Raw genomic sequence first — 17,617 nt, forward strand, 5'->3', positions numbered from 1 at the left:
ATTGTGCTCAGCTCGGCTAATGTAAAATCAATGGGGCTGTGGAGCCAGAGTGCCGTCTAACTTTAGAGCCGCATGGCCAAAACAGCTTTATGGAGATTGCAGAAAAACACAGGTCCTGTTCGCCTCAGAAAAATATCAGCTGCTCTCACCTTTCCCAGTGACGACGGGAATTTCTGCTGATCGCAAACACGGGGACAGAGAGGACGGGGTCATTGTTTTGATTGACTGACTCCTGGAAATATTTTAAGATTGATATCGAGGCCGATATTTAAATACATTCATGATTGTGCATTATAGACAGAGTTTCCATCAGAGAAGTAATTTAGCCATGTTTCTGGATCTTTAATCCAGTTTTAAAGTTTTTTGATAGTTTTTTATGTGTCGAAACATCAAACAACAAGAGTATGCTAAAAAGACACTTTGGCTAAAATAACGATTGTAGCTTTTATCTAAAAAATAATTAAAAACTGGCCTGGCAGGGGTCAAATTAGGCTTATAATATGCTGGTCTTAAACAGTGCTGAGCTTTTACCATAGCTGTGTCTCAGATACTTCCATACTTTGTATTTCAAGCATAAAAGTAAACGATTCGCTTGACGCACATCGCTTTGAAGCTGACAGCTTGTAGGTGTTCCAGGCTGCGGTTGCCTAGGTAACCCTCTAACTCATTTACTAACAGGTCATATGTGTCCTGTGTTCTTATTAGTTCACATTGGTAGTCCCTTCTGGGCTTTAAAAAAAGATTATCTCAGATCTCATCCACTTTACGTTGCTTGCAGCTGTTTCGCCCATAGTTGCTAAATTTTCTTCGCTTTAGGGTTAGATAGATCATCAGAAATTTCTTAAACAGCAGAAAGCTGATACATTGTAAGGAACTGTGTCAGGCCAATTCTGGCTTGCCAGCTAAATAGCTAGCAGCAAACATTTATTATGCACTTGCAGTACATGTCGTGTGGCGTTCTTTACCCTTCTTCTTCAAAATAGTCGCCATTTTTGCCGCGTAATAAAAGAACAGGACCCCTCAGAAAAAATCAATACATTAATACAACAATGACAGGCCAGCTAAAGAACGAGCAGCAAATCTTTAGTATGCTTTGATGTGGTGTAGTGTTATTTACACTTTCCACCCCAAATAATTGCTGCTTTTGCTACATGGTAGAAGAAATGGCCAAAACATTTCAGACAGCAATATGACAGAAAGGAAATACATTCCAAGCAACGATGCTAGCTCCCAATGCTAGCTAGCCAGCTAAATAGCATTCACGAGACCAACTTTGGTTTGCTTTACTTGTTCATGAAAGTTAAATCAGTTTCTTTATTGCAGAGGAATCTTGTCGTATGTGCGGTCAGCTGCTAAGGGAGTAGTAAATGTTCACAGATTGCAGCAGCTAGTGGGATAATCACTGTTATACACTGACAGTGATACTGATGCCAATATTTGGTCATTTAAAAATCTGAAATTCCGATATATATTTAAAAAAAAAAATTCTGTCAGACACATGAAATCTAAACAGACTTTTTAAACATTTGTTATATGTAGTTATTTATTTACCCGTTTACGCTCTGCCTGTCTCTGTCTGAATCAGTTGATTGTCGTATTTGTGGTGTTCCAAACACGTGTCGCCAACAGGTTACTTGCAGAGTGCCCTCTGGTGGACAAATCTTCAACACTTATAACAAGTTTGAAGTTGGAGTTTCTCCCATCAAATCTTTGTTAAATTTTAATTTATCCGCCGTTTTAAACAACAATACCAAAAAGCTGATTATATCATCCCACTGATAGATCAGTCAGGCTCCGATCAATGTCCAGTCATCATTTCTGGAAAGTATACAGCTTGCTGTGGTCAGTTTGAAACAACATTACCACGTTTAATTTTAAACACTATGCAAGTAAGGACATAGCGTAAATGCAAAGTGCATGGAAGTATCCAAACCGAGACATAAGGTTTGCAGATGTTAGCTATTGATACTAATCATAAATGTCTTTTGTGCTCTCTTGTGCCACAGTGATTAACTAGCACTATTAATGTTGTTCTGCATGTCTTTTTGAAACTGAAGCAATCACATAACAGAAGAGTTTTAGCAAACACAAATTTTTAAATACCTTTATCCATCCAGGGGTGGACAAAAGGGTGAAAGAAACTCCAATCATGCTGAAATGCTCCTTTAAGGCCCGTCTCACATTTCCCCATAAAGAGGGTGTAAAGAACAGCGTAGCCTACTTTCCGGCGCTCTCCCTCCCCGCAGCAGAGAGCATTCCCAGGGTAGCAGCGCTCTGCAGTGACGCTGTCCTTGGTGCTGAATTCAGCTCTCTCTGCTTCGCAGTCACGGCACAGCGGCAGGCTGAGAAACCCATTTTTCTCCGTTGCGGAGCAGATTTCATTTCAACGAACCAAGGACAACACATGCCAGTCTAAATATGGAAATCCCTCTCTAGATTCTTCAAACTAGCCGGGCTTGTTTATGCATTCAGAGACTGGTACATTAGATTTCATTTCGGATTTGAATGTTTGAGGAGGGATGTTGTGTGATTAGCTTTTTTTCACTCTTTCCTGAAACTTGCATCGAAATGGGAAAAACAAATAATAAAGGCTGTGCTTCTGGCATTGGGAAAAGGCTTAATGGGCAAGACTCAGCTACTTAATCTGCATCAGCTGAAGGAAACATTGCTCAAAATGTTTCCAGGGAGGAAATATTCTCGTTTTTTTACCAGGAGAAAGTAGCTCATTGTGAATTTTCAAGGTCGTTCCTTGTGTATATTTAGCTCATTGTATTTTTATCCACACGCCACTTAATTTCAAACACATCAGTTAAAACACAAACAAGTATTTTAAGACTGTTTCACTCCTTCTGATTGCATAACCATGCAGTGCTGCCCAGCCTCAGGACATGCAGAGATTTAGCAACTTTCTTACTAAATCTCAGCTTCACATATATGCTACTCTTGAGAAGCAGGACTCACTTTTCGTGCCCTAACAGAGGCCAGTGGAAAAGTCACCTGACACTTCCCCCACAGCCTGCCTCAGCTCCCACAGCCATGATGAGGATACCTTAAACAGGTGTTTGCAGTTGGTTTCCACACCATCTCCATCCATGATTTTGGTTTTCTCAAGGCTACAAACTTTCATATCGTTTTTCTTTTTCTTGTTTTTTTTGACTATGCATCGTCCTCTTCTCCATCAGCCGCCAGTGCCACATCTACAGCGGCCAGCTGAGTGTTCGCCATCAGCCTGCCCCGATATGAGAAGCAGAGGAAATCTCTTTCCTCTTTCCTCCTAGCCACCTCCTGTCCCTCCAACCCTGACTCGACCTCAAGCATCACACTAAGGAGACTCCAACCTTCCCTGCTACACATCACTGGAGGTCCTGGGTCTTAAGGAGAGGTTGGAGGGGACGCACCCACAGCAGGCCATCCATAGCGACTTCTGGATGTCTGGGTTTCGGAACGCATAGATGATGGGGTTGATTACAGAGCAGCAGGTGGCTGGGAGGACCGTGGCGTAGGTGTATATTACGGGGTAGCTGGAGTCAGCCACAATGGAGTACATGGCGAACGGCAGCCAGCATGCCCCGAAGGCACACAGGATGGCCGACAGTGTGGAGACACCTTTGGTGGTGGAGATGGCCAAAAACTGGTGCTGCACCGCGATCTGCTGCGCATGGCGGAAGGCGATTTTGCAGATTTGAAGGTAGAGCTGCATCATGAGGGCAAAGACCAATAAGAAAGTGACGGCGAGAGCCACGGCGTTGTTTTTAGTGACCGGTCGGCAGATGCTGCACGTACTCTCGTCTCTCAGACAGTTCCAGCCCAGTGCCGGCAACAGGCCGAGCGTGAGGCACGACACCCAGATAAAGACCACCATGACGTAGGTGAAGGTGACCGTCCGTTCAGTGTGGTAGGTCAGGGCGTTGTAGAGCGAGAGGTACCGGTCGACCGTGATGGCGAGGATGTTGAAGACAGACGCTGAGAAGGCCGAGATCAGCAGTCCAACGGACAGCAATGTCACGAACTCCACCGAGCTGTCGATCAGATAGGTGAAGACAAAGTTCAAGATGAGGCCCAGGCCGGCCAGGAGATCCGCCACCGCCAGCGATCCAATCAAGATGAACATGGGAGCGCGGAGCGTCGGCGTGTAGAACAGCACAGCGATCACCAGGGCGTTCTCGCAGGAAATGAGAGTCCCCGTCACGCAAAGCGCAATGTCCCATGGGCTGACTTCCTGAAGAGCGACGGCGGTGGTCGCTGGCTGGAGGTCAGGGGTCACAGTTTGCACTACAGGTTCTGACGAAGAGTTGGCGGGGTCCTCAACCAGGCTCCACGAGGTGGAGGAGTCGAAGGGGTCGAGGGGAGAGGAGGAGTTGAGGCTGCTACCGCCACCGCTACTCATGGCTGCCGCCGCGGCCAGGGAGAGAATCATAGCTGGAGAGAGGGAGGAAGGAGGGAAGAAAGGAAGAGGTGAGTCAGGAAAGAGGTGGAGCAGAGGTGCAGACGTTTGTGTGCAGGAATGTGACATAGCAGAAAGATGGAAGCAGAGAGATGAGTTAAAAACACGATGGAAGAAGTTTTCAGAAGTGGAAGTGAGGACGAGAGGAAAGCAAAAAGAGTGGAAGAGGACGTGAGACGGGGAGAGGAGGGCAAAACAAACGAGAAAAGCAGGGAGGAGGCGGAGGAAGAGGAGGCGGAGGAGGAGCAGGGATGTGTGCTCAGCCATCCCGTTTCACAAAAGAGACCAAATAAGAAAATCACTTTTTTTTCATCCATTCAGAAACTCGTGAAAACGACCGAGCACTTTTACCCTCCAGCATGCACGTCATCAGCAGCTCGTGCACCACGCTGACAGGTAATTATCAGCAGGTGTGAACACACACACACATACACACACAAGGACAAGTCTTCCATAACTGGCAGTACTCTTCCTGCCATTTTGGCTTCAAGCAAAACAACACATACACCAAATAAACAATACTGTCAACAACAACAGTAATAACAATAACGAGAGTCTGGCTCGCTCCTACCTGACAGAGTCCGGACAACCAAAATCATCACCGACTCTGTCTATTTTTAGAGCGTCTCTAAAAATGGTGCATGACGTCCTGGGGCACGGCTGCCGTCCTATTCACCGGTGGCGTGTGTGAGCGCGAGCCCAGACACGGGCACGTGCGCCCACAGTTTTCATTTAGAAGCTGCTTAATTCGGATTCTGATCCACATATTTGCGGCTGCTGACGCTAATTTTAGCCCAGCAGCAGAGCAGCCAGCGCGCGCGCACACGCACGCACAGCGACACACACACACACACTCGCAGCCGCGTGCGCCAAAGAGAGATGTGGAGCTCCATTCATAAAAAAAAAATCTCTCCCCCCTCCTCTCGCACCTCCCACCTCAACGCCCCCACTCACCCCTCCTCCCCCTCCTCTATTCTTCAGTCCTCTTCAGTCCTCCTCTCGCACGCCCACACGCACGCGCACACACCGTCAATGACTGGAAACGTCCAGGGAAGGTCACCACCGTCCCCACCACCACCACCACCTACACCAGCATCAAAAGCCCCGCAGCTGAGAGGGGGAGGAGGAGGGGGGTCTCACATCCCTGCGGTAACGGGGAGCTCGTGCGCCCCAGAGCCCAGCACACAGCACTCACGAGCCTTTTTTTTTGTTTGTTTTGTTTTTTGTTTTTACGCCCCTGCCGAGCCTCCAGCACTGAGAGCAGGCTGTGTGCAGCAAAGACAGAACAAAAGCTTAAATACCTTCATCGGTTTCATTCAGCTGCAGCAGTGCAGTCCCTGAGCCAGCGCGCGAGAGCGAGAGAGCAGGATGGAGAGAGAAAGTGGGATGGATGAAGACCACGCCACACACACACAAACACACACACATTTACCCGCTCCGTGTCTTCTTCTTCTGCTTCTGCTTCTCGTATCTCTCTCCGTCCTCCTTTATTCTCCACTTCCCGTGAACGTGTTTTCAGTATTTTCTTCTTTCGGGGTTTCCCCCTGTCTCTCGCGCGCGCTTCTCCCCCAGTCAGCGGCGCGCGCTATATTCCTCCGTTGGCATGGTTATTAGCCTTCTGTCGGCTGCTCCGTCCTCGCGCTGCACATCCTCGGCCCCTCATTGGACGCGCTTGTCATTCTCCTCGTCTGACGTCAGAAGTCTCCGCTCCTCCAGTCACCGTCATCATGGTCTGTGTGTGAATCACGGAGAGAGGGAGAGTGGATTAACACATCGTCACCTTCACTGAGTTTATGTGTTTGTATGTAGGTCAGGTTTCAGAGCTCCTTATCGCCATTACTCTATCTTTATTAATATTGTTGTTGTTAAACAGCGGGGTGAGCGTGTAACTACCTGTGCCTCAGAGTTGGTGTTATCTGTCCTGGACTTGGAGGGGTGACTGAGCAACACTGTGCATCACACAGTGACTGATAACCCACTCAAAAGGACAGTGGGAGACTTTGCTGCCTCCCACTTTAGGTTCTGCGTCACCAGGTGTGCTGATAGAAATAAACAAACAGCTACAATATGAAAATTAATTGCTGAAAGTGCATCTGCAAAAAGTACCTGTCTGTGTGTATGTGTGGTCTGCAGCATAACCAGTCAAACTGGCTGTTTGTGCTGTGCAATACCAAGTAACTAGTATTACTGATACCAATACCGATACTGATACGTTCAACTTACAAAGGTAGCTTGTGTAGTGTTGATCCGTGTGTCAAGATTTATGAGTGTTACTTTCCGCAGTAATTAGTTTATTAGCACTTAGTAATCTACAATAAAGCATATAGTTTTAAACAGGGTTTTTAGCCCAGCAGTCTACATATTGAACCTTCAGGATTAAATGAAATATCAATCCTATCGCGCTAGCATCGATCCATACTATTGATATCTGGATCGATCCACCCACCTCTAAGTAGCAATGGGTACCGGTATCCGGTGCCATAATGGCATCTATGTCCACTGTGAGCGACCATCTTTGAACAGAGGCGGTGCTTTACGACACCAACTGTCTGCCATCTATAATCCAGTTTTGAGATCCCTCCCCAGACGCCTTAACGCCGTCTGACATCCTGGGCCATCTGACCTCAGGAATTCGCATGATAAGGTGGGGCCAGGTTTCACAATGAACACACCCGAAACTCTGGCTGATTGGGACCCACGCCCAGTTTCCCACCTTGGCTCAGGCGATTAGAGGATCATCAGGGGGTCCTTTTGTCCCTCTGTGGGGGGTCACTCCCACTAGGTTTAAATCTGGGACTCACCACCATTTGACCTTAGAACTGAAGAAGCTTCTCGGATGAGAGGTGAAACGTCTTCAAGTAACTTAAAGAAGTCCAGACGCTTTTCTTTGCAAGCTCCTTAGACTACGATGATCTGGATGACTGAGAACCTTCACAGGCAATAATAATAATATTATTCATTCAGTTCATTCCGAACTACGCGGGCAAAACTGCCCCTTTAAGGGACCTGATAAAGAAAGGTGGGCGTTCGAAACCTTAAGACTGAATTGCCTTGGACGTCCGCAACAGAAACCGCGTTCATTTCACTAAAACAAGACTTGTCGAGAGCCACTGACCTGGCCACACCTAATTATGACAAACCATTCTACTTAAATGTTTCTGAAACACACGGAATCGTAAACGGTGTGTTGTTTCAGAAAAAAGGGTGTGGGAGAGATGTACTCATGTATGTCAGTATAAGACTGAATCCAACAGAAACAAGACATCCCACATGCACACAACATGCAGCTGGGGTCGCAAAAATAATACAGAAAACAGCACACATAGTGAGAGAACACCCATTAAAAGTACTGACCACACATAGTGTAGTGGCATACGTGAACTCACAAGCACTTACCATGACACCACTGACACAACAGAGATTGAGTAAAGTTCTAGATGCACCAAATCTGACATTTACACACAAAGGAATCAATATGGCAGATTTAATGGGGTCAGGAGAACCACATAACTGCGTCAAAAAAGCGGAAGCTGAAGAAAAGATCAGAGAAGATCTGAAGGTAGAGCCCATCCCGGAGCTGAGGACTGGTTCACAGATAGATCCTGCCATCAAGATGAAGAAGGACTGAAAGCAGGCTACGCCATAATCTGCCGACAAGGAACTGAATTTGAGGTCAAAGAGGCCAGGAGACTTGAAGGGCAACAGTCAGCACAGAGAGCAGAAGTAATAGCATTGAGTCAAGCCCTGAGACTGGCTAAGGATAAGAGAGTGAACATCTACATGGATTCAGCCTACACATTTGGAGCAGCCCACGTGGAGCTCGCTGGAAAAGAGCGGGGTTCAGAACGATAGGAAATGCGCCCATTTGCCACAAGAAAGAAATGGAGGAACTGGAAAAGGCCCTGGACGACCCGGACGAGGTGAGTATCATAAAATGCAAGTGACACTCACAAACAACGAACATAGTGGCCAAAGGAAATCAGAAAGCAGACGAAGCCACCAAGGAAGCAGCAGGTTACAAAGCACGAAGGCAAATGGTGCAGGTAATTGCTGAAGAGGAATCAAGCACCAATGTGCTGGAGGAAGCCAGACAGGCTCAAGAGGAGGCATCCCCGAAGGAAAAGGGGGTGTGGCAGAACCGAGGAGCCTGGAAAGAGGGAGGCCTATGGAGAGGAGCAGATGGGCGACCTGTCCTGACAGCCAAGATGGCGAAACAAAAGATAACAGAGGCGCACGGGCTCAGCCATGTGGGAGTGGCTCAGATGGAGAGGAATCTGTGTCACTGGTGGCCCCCATATTTGAGAGACATGATAAAGGAGAAAGCCAGGATGTGCCTGATTTGTGGGGCCCACAATCCAAAGCCAGTGATAAAGCCAGAAGCAGGTAAGTTTCTCATTCCAGAGAGACCAGGAGAGGAGATTGTCATTGACTTTACAGACATGATTGACATGGGCCCTGGGGGAGTCAGGTATTTGTTGGTGTGTGTAGATGCTCTAACCGGTTGGCCAGAAGCATGGGCTACCAAGATGGAGGATGCTAGAAGTGTGATTAAGTATTTAGTCACCCATTACATCCCCAGGCCTGGGTTTCCCAAACGCATTAGATCAGACAATGGGACCCACTTTAAGAACCAAGACCTGGCGGAGGTGGAGAGGATGTTGGGAGTGCAGCATAGGTTTGGGACACTGTATCATCCTCAGTCTCAAGGGAAAGTAGAGAGAATGAATCTAAATTTGAAAAACAAATTGGGTAAAATCTGTGCACAGACGGGGTTGAATTGGGTTGCAGCCCTGCCAATTGCTCTAATGACCATAAGATGTTCTGTTAACCAATCCACGGGTTTCATGCCCTATAAGCTGCTGACGGGAAGGCAGTTTCTGGCGCCCTGGACAGCGGTCCCGGTGGAACAAGGCACCAAAAGTAACAGGTCTCATACAGAATATTGGAATGAATTAAAAACTCTTGTGTCTAGTTTCACACAACAGGTGGCCTCTGGAGTACATGCTGTGGACAGAGCAGTCCCAGACGCGAAAGCGGTGTGACTGAATGTCATTAAATGAAAGCGGAAAGAGCCCAGGTGGACGGGTCCATACGAGGTGACTGCCCGAACAACAACAGCAGTTCAACTGAAAGGAAGGGGCGACACCTGGTTCCACTGGTCGCAGTGTGCTGTGGCGGACGAGAGCTTGGTGGAGAAAAGCTCGTCTCCACCTAACACAGGTGTTAACAAAACAGAGGCATAATAAACCCTCTCACCTGTGCAACGGGCCGACCAGCAGTCTACCTGGAAGGCCGAAGAAAGAAGAGGAGCACCGCAGAAAACCATCCGAACAGCAGAAAGGAGTGGTAACAAATTGAGAACTCCAAAGGGAGAGAAATTTTACGCTAAAGTACAAAAGAAATTCACACAACACAATGCCATCACACGAATCAGAGATACATAATGAAAAGAAACGTATTAAAATGTTCCTTATAACCACATGTTTGCTGTATGCAATAATATTGACCATGGCCGTGTGTTTTCTTGTTTATCTCTTGCAGAGCACCCCACGTGACTTGTCCAAACACGGAGGCCAGCCCAGCACCGTCTGAGACACCGATTACCGATACGGGGCCGTCAAAAAGATCAAAGCGCGAGGTGTCAGGTAAACGGGATAGGTGCCTCAGCACATATAAGGGAATAGAACTGGACTACGTTAAAGGGTCCACAAGCTCATTCACGTTCGACTTGTGTGAGGTCATTAATTGTAAAGGGACAAATAGCAGCTGGAGGGGATATGATGTGTGGGTTTGTAGCCACCCCATGATATGCACCAGGGGAGGGAGCCCTCGTTCCAGTCCAGGGATTCGTCGTTCAGTGAGGACATACACGGCTGGGCAGTGGTGTTTCTGGAATAGTGTTGTGAGTTGGACAGGAGCGGGCTGGCAACCACAGGTGCCCGAAAACCTGAAGGGAATAGCAATTCAGAGGGATTTTTCTGCCTCACAGAACCCTGTCACACTTTCCCTAGGGCCGTGGAGCATGCTGCCCAAATCTAATAGCCCGGGGAGGCGTGTTTTATTTGGTAATTGGGGTGGACGTGTCGGGAACTGATCCATTTGGGGTAATTAGAGTAAACTTGGTCAGTCCCAAACCTAAGTCGGTCATAGGAAGTTCACAAACACAACAGGGCAATTGGGAAACGGGTCATCAACTGTAGGACCAGAGGAGCAAGAACCAAAAGGGAGAAAAGTCCTGACGGTGGATTACACTAGGTTGAAGCCTCAGGACCTAATTGAGCGTGCCACCGGCTTCAGTGACAGTAACTTCTGGCTGGACTGGGTGGCTCAAAATGCTAAAGAACAACATGTCTCTGATTGTGTTGCCTGTGCTTCAGCTAGACCACGTTTGTTCACGGAGCCCGCACCACTGTATCCAGAGGACAAGTGGGGCTATGACTGCATGTTGCGGCTGACTAGAGAGGCGGTGAGTACTGGAAACTGCACTCTCTTGTTTAGTTTATTCCCCCCAATTCACAAGCAGACTTAAGTAGGACCATTCATGCCAAAACAAGACAACTATACATATTTTAAATTCTCAACAACGGACACAGTAAAGTACAAGTTGGGAGATATTGACCGAAGCTGGTGCTCTGTTACACTCACGGGGAGAACCACAAACAATGTAAGTGATGCCACCATAATTGGAACATGGGCGAAAAGTGGGCTATATTATTACTGTGGACGCAATACCCTTTTGGTTCGTGTTCCTGTGGGAAGTGTGGGGACGTGTGCCATGGTGTGATTAGGAGCTTCACTCATGCTAATCGGGAACACAGTAAAAGCCATACCACAACGCAACACACGCACTTTGGCGGCCAGATGTAAGAGACACATTTTGGCAAAGAGAGGGACACAGGAGACACATGCTTATGACCGTAGAATGAACTCACCCACCTGGATTGACTTAATAGGGGTGCCCAGGGGAGTTCCAAATGAGTATAAACTGGTGGACCAAGTAGCTTCAGAATTTGAAAGTATATTCATATGGATAACTCCAAATAAGAATGTTGATCGCATAAACTATGTCCATTATAATGTGCTGAGACTCTCTAACCTAACCAGAGACGCCATGGAGGGGTTCGCGGAGCAGATGGGTCCGACCTCGTTGATGGGAGTGTAAATCGAATGGCCCTTGACATGTTGTTGGTGGAGAAAGGGGGCGTGTGTGCCATGTTTGGAGACATGTGTTGTAAATGGCCTGGCCTGCATTTGTATAGCGCTTTACTCAGTCCTTAAGGACCCCAAAGCGCTTCACACTACATTCAGTCATCCACCCATTCACACACACATTCACACACTGGTTGTACCTTCATCCCCAACAACACTGCTCCAGATGGCTCAGTAACCCGAGCTCTGGAGGGGCTGAAAACTTTGTCTAAAACCATGCATGAACACTCAGTAATTGACAACCCACTGGAGAGCTGGATGACATCCGTGTTTGGACAATGGAAGGGGTTTGTTATGTCTGCAATGCTTTCTATTGCCGCTTTTTTAGGGATCTTGGTCACCTGCGGGTGTTGTCTCATTCCTTGTGCCAGAGGACTGCTGGAGAAGGTAATAACGAGGGCCGTGGACTCCGGACCGATGGGTCCGGTGGTCATGATGCCACTGGTAGAGTTGGAGGCGGCCAAATGGGCCGAGGAGTGACACAACCCAAAGTATGGTGACCTTCCTGTCAGAAGGTCAAGAGAGGGAATGTGGGAATAAAGAAAGTATTTTACTGCTACATATAGCTTTCATCATTATCATTGCATTAAAACGTTCATTAAAAGCTACCGGCATTAGATTAAAACTTTTACTAAAGGTGCAGCTATAATCATTTTATACACACATTGCATTGTGCTCATGAAGAGTTGATGCTCAGTCCATTTAAAGGTCTTAAGCTTCATTTGGCGCGATGTCCCAACGATCCATGGTGTAAGTGACTTGGAGCAGCAGAAGGTTAAAAAGGCATACACGCTTACAAACATAAATGATCATAAAGATAGGCCAGGCCAAAGGCCTGGAATTCATTTACCTTCTAACTGCATTTGAGTTTGCCTAGTAACAGGTGACAGAAGAAGAGTCGAGAAGATTGCAAGCCCACAGGGACCATCTGGAGGGTGAAACAAATTGCCATGTATGGAAGAATGTGATAGAAAGAGGAACTTCTCTGTTTTTAGCTTTTTAATTGACCATTTACTGTAACTGATCCATGTCATATTCTTGTTAACGCATGAAGGGGCAGAACCCTGATGTATTAAAAGCAGTCTGAAGTAGAGATGGACCGATCCGATATTACGTATCGGTATCGGTCCGATACTGACCTAAATTACTGGATCGGATATCGGAGAAAAATAAAAAATGTAATCCGATCCATTAAATATCACGAAAGCACCTCACAAAACTTGCAACACGCCGTAACTCACCTCAGAACGTTAGCATGTCGGAGCAGTATGCATCACGTGATAGAGCGGCTGTGGCATGCGGGACCTGTCGGTGGTCTGGATAGCATTTGGAGCTTCGCTAGCAACCCGGCATTTCATCTCCGACAAAGTTATCCCCGAGAGAAGTAAAGCAAGTGTGTAAGTCCATCTCTGAATGTTTGTAAAGCATTCCTGCGTTAAGCTTAACAAGCGACTGCCTCTCGCTCTCCGGCTGCTACTTCAATCATGAAACTGCTTAATGATCAGCTGATCGGCTTTTCTGTCGCGAGTCCGTGTCTCTGGTTTGTTTTTGGCCCACTTTGCACCAGAAAGAGGAAACCAGCGGCTGAACAACAGCAGCACGTTTAAGCTCGATCAGCTGTTGTTAGAATTTATTTATTATTACTTTCTACTCGAGGATCTTTTTCTACGTAGCTGACGCTGGTAACTGTGCAGGGGCGGATCTAGCAAAGTTTAGCCAGGGGGGCCGATAGGGCATTAACAGGGAAAAGGGGGCACAAAGACATACTTTTCTTTCTTATTCTCATTTAAAATGTCGAGCTTTTAATAAATAATTATCCGAATCTTACACCCAAAGTTTTAATTTGATGTAAAATGAATAGAAGTCAATTACGGTATATAGTGACTATTAAGTCTAATATATATACCCTAGTAAGCTATAGTACTTTTTACTTTGGGAAGGTACCATCTGTGCAGTCTGCAATTTTGTTGAAGAAAGATGTTGAATCTATTTAATATTTCTTGAAAAATAATTGATTTCTGTGCATTTTTTTTTCACACTGCATCAAATTAAGGTTGATTACGTTGATTAAGCATCATGAGGTGGAGTGTGAGGGGTGGTTCCCTATTTTTTATTTATTTTTGTTGTTGCTGGGAGTTGGAACCCTATTAGTTAGGTTGCTTAATATTTACGCTAAGTACTCTTTAAAATACCAGAATAGGGAGGATGGTGTAGGTTTAAGTTTATTAGATTGATCAGTATTGCTGAACTATGAAATATTTTTTTTTTGCATACAGGTATAACAGAACAGCTTTAGTGTAGTTGTTGTTTTAAACTTGAGTATGAACTTATACAAAATGCAGCAAGATATTTTTAAAAAAAACAGTTTTGTTGATTAAAAAACACTATATCGGATTCATATCGGTATCGGCAGATATCCAAATTTATGATATCGGTATCGGTATCGGACATAAAAAAGTGGTATCGTGCCATCTCTAGTCTGAAGTGTATTTTTGGGCGAAGATCTATGCTGATGTGTTGCAGTGTATATCTTTCCACGCCTGTATTCAATAAAATCATTGTTTGACTGCACTCTTCTGGGCCAGTGTTGGTTTGTTCTTATCCTCAATATTTAGAATTCGGGACACAGTGTAGCAGAAATGATGAGGATGATGATGGCAGCAGCAGCCATTCTTCTCTACGCGACTAGCTTAATGTTGTTCGTTTGTAATTTACGTTGAGTAGGCTAACCACATTATTAAATTAATGCATGTAAGGTGAACTAGCAAAAACCGTCGTAGTTACATGCAGCTGTCTTCTTGTTTGATGGCAGATACTCCCTTCACCCTGGCCAAAAAGGCTAAAATGACTAAAGAAAAAGTGGAAAACAGTTAAACATGAGAGGTTTTTGGACAAAGGTTTCGTTTAATGTAGGTCATGCTATCAAGTCGAACCCCAAGTTGGCATTCATGCTCAGCGACTATACTCAGGTTTACCCACCTCTCTGACTGCAATAATGACAATAATTTACACAAAATCTACTTCAAATTGTATTCAGAAATTACTTGGATCTAAAGACCAAGCACTCAGATTTGTCAGAAAACTTTCCCTGTGGCTTCTATACAGCCAGACTTCCCAACCATGAGCTCCCCGCCCCCTTGTTGGCCATTAGAAAGAACGTTGTCCTGATGATAAAAGAAACTCACAAATTGCCCCTTTAAAGAATTACGTGGCATTTGCCCTTCCATGAGCCTGGCTCTGCTGGCGCTTCCTGTTAAAAAGGAGTTTTTCCTTACCACTGTCGCCTAGTGCTTGCTCGAAGGGGGCTTGTCGAGTATTGTGGTTTTCTCTGTATTATTGTAGGGTCTTGACTTCGCAATATAAAGGTGATTGGTGTTGCGATTTGGCGTTGTGTAAATAATATTGAATTGAAATAGTCAGAGCCCTACTTACATTTACATCTGTAATTACAAAATCTTCACGCTATTAAACTGGGCTGATATTACTGATGTATCACAGACCAGATGTGTCAGTTTTAGACATTTCTTAGAAACATTACAGCCATTATTGAAAGATGGTAGGCAAGGTTGTGTCGTGATGTTATATTTGAACTTTTAAATATTAATATGCCTCAACAACTCTCAGACCGCCTACTGTTAACCACTTAATGCCGTAATTGGTGTGGTAATGGTAACCCCCTCCATGAGTCTGAATATGGATGCGTGATGCAAACCACCTCCTTCCGGGCATAATAAATAAATAAATAAACAAGGACAGAGCTCATATTTTCTCCAGATTCACTTTGAGCTCAATTGGATCATCGCACCTTAAGTGCAGGAAACTCCCGAGCCGGTCCACAAGCACTCTGACAACCTTTCCCTCCTCTTTGTCTCCTCGTCTTTTTATTCCCTGCTCCTCTCTTCTCCTGTCTCCTCATTTATCCCCTCATTCACTGTGAGCCACATGAATAAAATAGCGAACAAGCTTGTGATTTCTCTTGATGCACAACAACGCACGCACACACTCATGCTGCCTTCAGTTAAAGCGTGCCGCTTCCCTTCTCTGTGCTGTGCACATCGTTATGTATGAATCACGCCGCATGATCAGAATACAGATGAAACGCGCGTGTGCACGTGTGCATGTGTGCTTTCATTGACGCCCTCTCCATGTCCAACTTCATTCATCTTTCCGGCAAAGCACCATGGGTAATTGTGAGCCGTTACTTCATCTCGCTGTTTTGGTATGCTTTGTAGCGCAAAGCTGGTGTGTCTGTTTCACTTTCTCCTTCCCTCAGTATGTGTGTGTGTGTGTGTGTGTTTGTCTTGATCGACTCCATTTCTGCAGCACTCACACTTTTCTCGCTTCTGCTTCTGTGATGACAAAGCACACCAAAGTCAAACTGTATTACATCACTGATGCATTTCCAACATGAGGCTATGTTCTTCTCCTCCTCCTCCTCTACCTCGTGTAGTCTGGGCTGAAAGTCACCAGAGGACAGGCGATTCACATTGAGGAGACTGAGTTGTGTAACGTCTTGATATTTAGGGCAGTGGTGCCTGGTTATGCTTAGGTATCACACATACTGGGAAGATGTAAAGTGAATCCTTAGAAGTACAAAAACCCTAAACTGTGGGCTCGGTGGGGCTATTAAAGACCAGGATGCACAGGTTTTTGCTGGGTTAAATCCCCGTGCACGCACAGGCTGGGAACATCTCAGCAGTGAGAGTGGATGACTAATACTACTCCCACCCATTCACTCCCCTCCCTTCTCTCTTTGTCCCCTCACTTTCACACACACCTACACATCCCTTCACAAAACAGCCGCTGGGTTTCCCTCGAGCGTGATGCTTAAAAAAGAAAAAAAAATCACCTAATAACTTCTCTTTAGTCTTCCTTTCCTTCGCAGTGCTTTTGGGAACATCAGATGTGCTGTGCTGACGTAGCGGTGGCACCCACATATCTGTAGTAATCCACATCGCGGCACTGACGGCCAGGCGCCACAATGAAACAGCATCTCATCGTTAATTTATGAAATGACAGTCAATGGGGAAAAATTCAGGAACAGTGCAGTAGCAGAAACCATCTAACACTGTGATGAAACCGGCTCTCACGAGGCCCATTTAGGCGAGGGTTCCCTCTGCTGCAGAGGAGAAGTTTATTAAAGCTTCAGAAATCACCAATTAACAGCAGCTCAGCTTGGAGCCAGCATCAGCCCTTCACAGAGGTTGAATCACAGCCTCATCTCATCTGTTCAGTGGAGGCTGCGTGAATCGGGCTTGATAAAGAAATCCCTGCTGATAGATGTGCTCGGGAGATGGACAGCTAGACCAGTGGAAGTTCTGAGTTTGATCTGGTGAGTACAAATCTGTGTAAGAGAGGGTTCATGGATGATATCTGAACGTATGGTTCCCACTGTGAAGCATAAAGAAGGAGCTCTAAGGATGTGTGAGTGAAGAGGCTCAGGGAGGGGCGGCCATCTTTTTCCCCTCACCCTGACAGGACAAAGACATGCTGTGGAAGAGAGCAGGTGCAAAACAAAAACAAAAAAAGTCAAGCAAAAGTAGAAAATACAGAGATCCTCCCAAGGTTAATGAAACCAAACTAAAACTTTCCATCCATCCCAGGGTCGCCAGGGGGCTGGAGCCTATCACAGCTGCCTTAGGGTGAGAGGCAGGGTAAACCCTGGACAGCTCACCAGTCTGACGCAGGGCTAACACATCGAGGCAGACCATTCACACCTATAGGCAATTTAGAGTTACCAATTAACCTAACCTCACTAACTTGATGTCTTTGGACTGTGGGAGGAAGCTGTGGGAGGGAGAAGTACCCGGAGACAACCCACGCAAACTCCACACAGAAAGACCTGATGGTGGAATTGAACTCAGGACCTTCTTGCTGTGAGTAAACAGTGCTAACCACCGTGCTGTTAAACTGAAAATAAATGTGAAAAAAACATTTTCATTAATTAAAGTGATTAAAAAAAAC

At 45.9% G+C, this 17,617-nt stretch overlaps 1 protein-coding gene across 3 annotated transcripts; it reads right to left on the bottom strand.

Annotated features, from left to right (window-relative positions):
- Window positions 1-3,131: 3,131 nt before the first annotated feature.
- Window positions 3,132-6,066, bottom strand: gpr185b (G protein-coupled receptor 185 b). Of its 3 annotated transcripts, none has more exons than XM_086277118.1 (2): window positions 5,877-6,066; window positions 3,132-4,419 (listed from the first exon to the last, which is right to left on the bottom strand). In XM_086277118.1, the coding sequence occupies exon 2, from the start codon at window positions 4,415-4,417 to the stop codon at window positions 3,347-3,349; it is 1,071 nt and encodes a 356-aa protein (XP_086133244.1). In that variant the 5' UTR covers window positions 4,418-4,419; window positions 5,877-6,066; the 3' UTR covers window positions 3,132-3,346. The 3 variants fall into 3 exon arrangements, with proteins under 3 accessions (XP_086133244.1, XP_086133253.1, XP_086133262.1); XM_086277127.1 differs by lacking the exon at window positions 5,877-6,066 and adding an exon at window positions 5,746-5,794; XM_086277136.1 differs by lacking the exon at window positions 5,877-6,066 and adding an exon at window positions 5,399-5,732.
- Between the last annotated feature and the right edge of the window lie 11,551 nt (window positions 6,067-17,617).

The sequence above is a fragment of the Aulonocara sp. 'chitande type north' Nkhata Bay genome, linkage group LG3 (genome assembly GCF_057382095.1).
Source record: "Aulonocara sp. 'chitande type north' Nkhata Bay isolate Kocher_YH1m ecotype deep benthic linkage group LG3, A_spYH_male_GT1.1, whole genome shotgun sequence".
Lineage (NCBI taxonomy): Eukaryota > Metazoa > Chordata > Actinopteri > Cichliformes > Cichlidae > Aulonocara > Aulonocara sp. 'chitande type north' Nkhata Bay.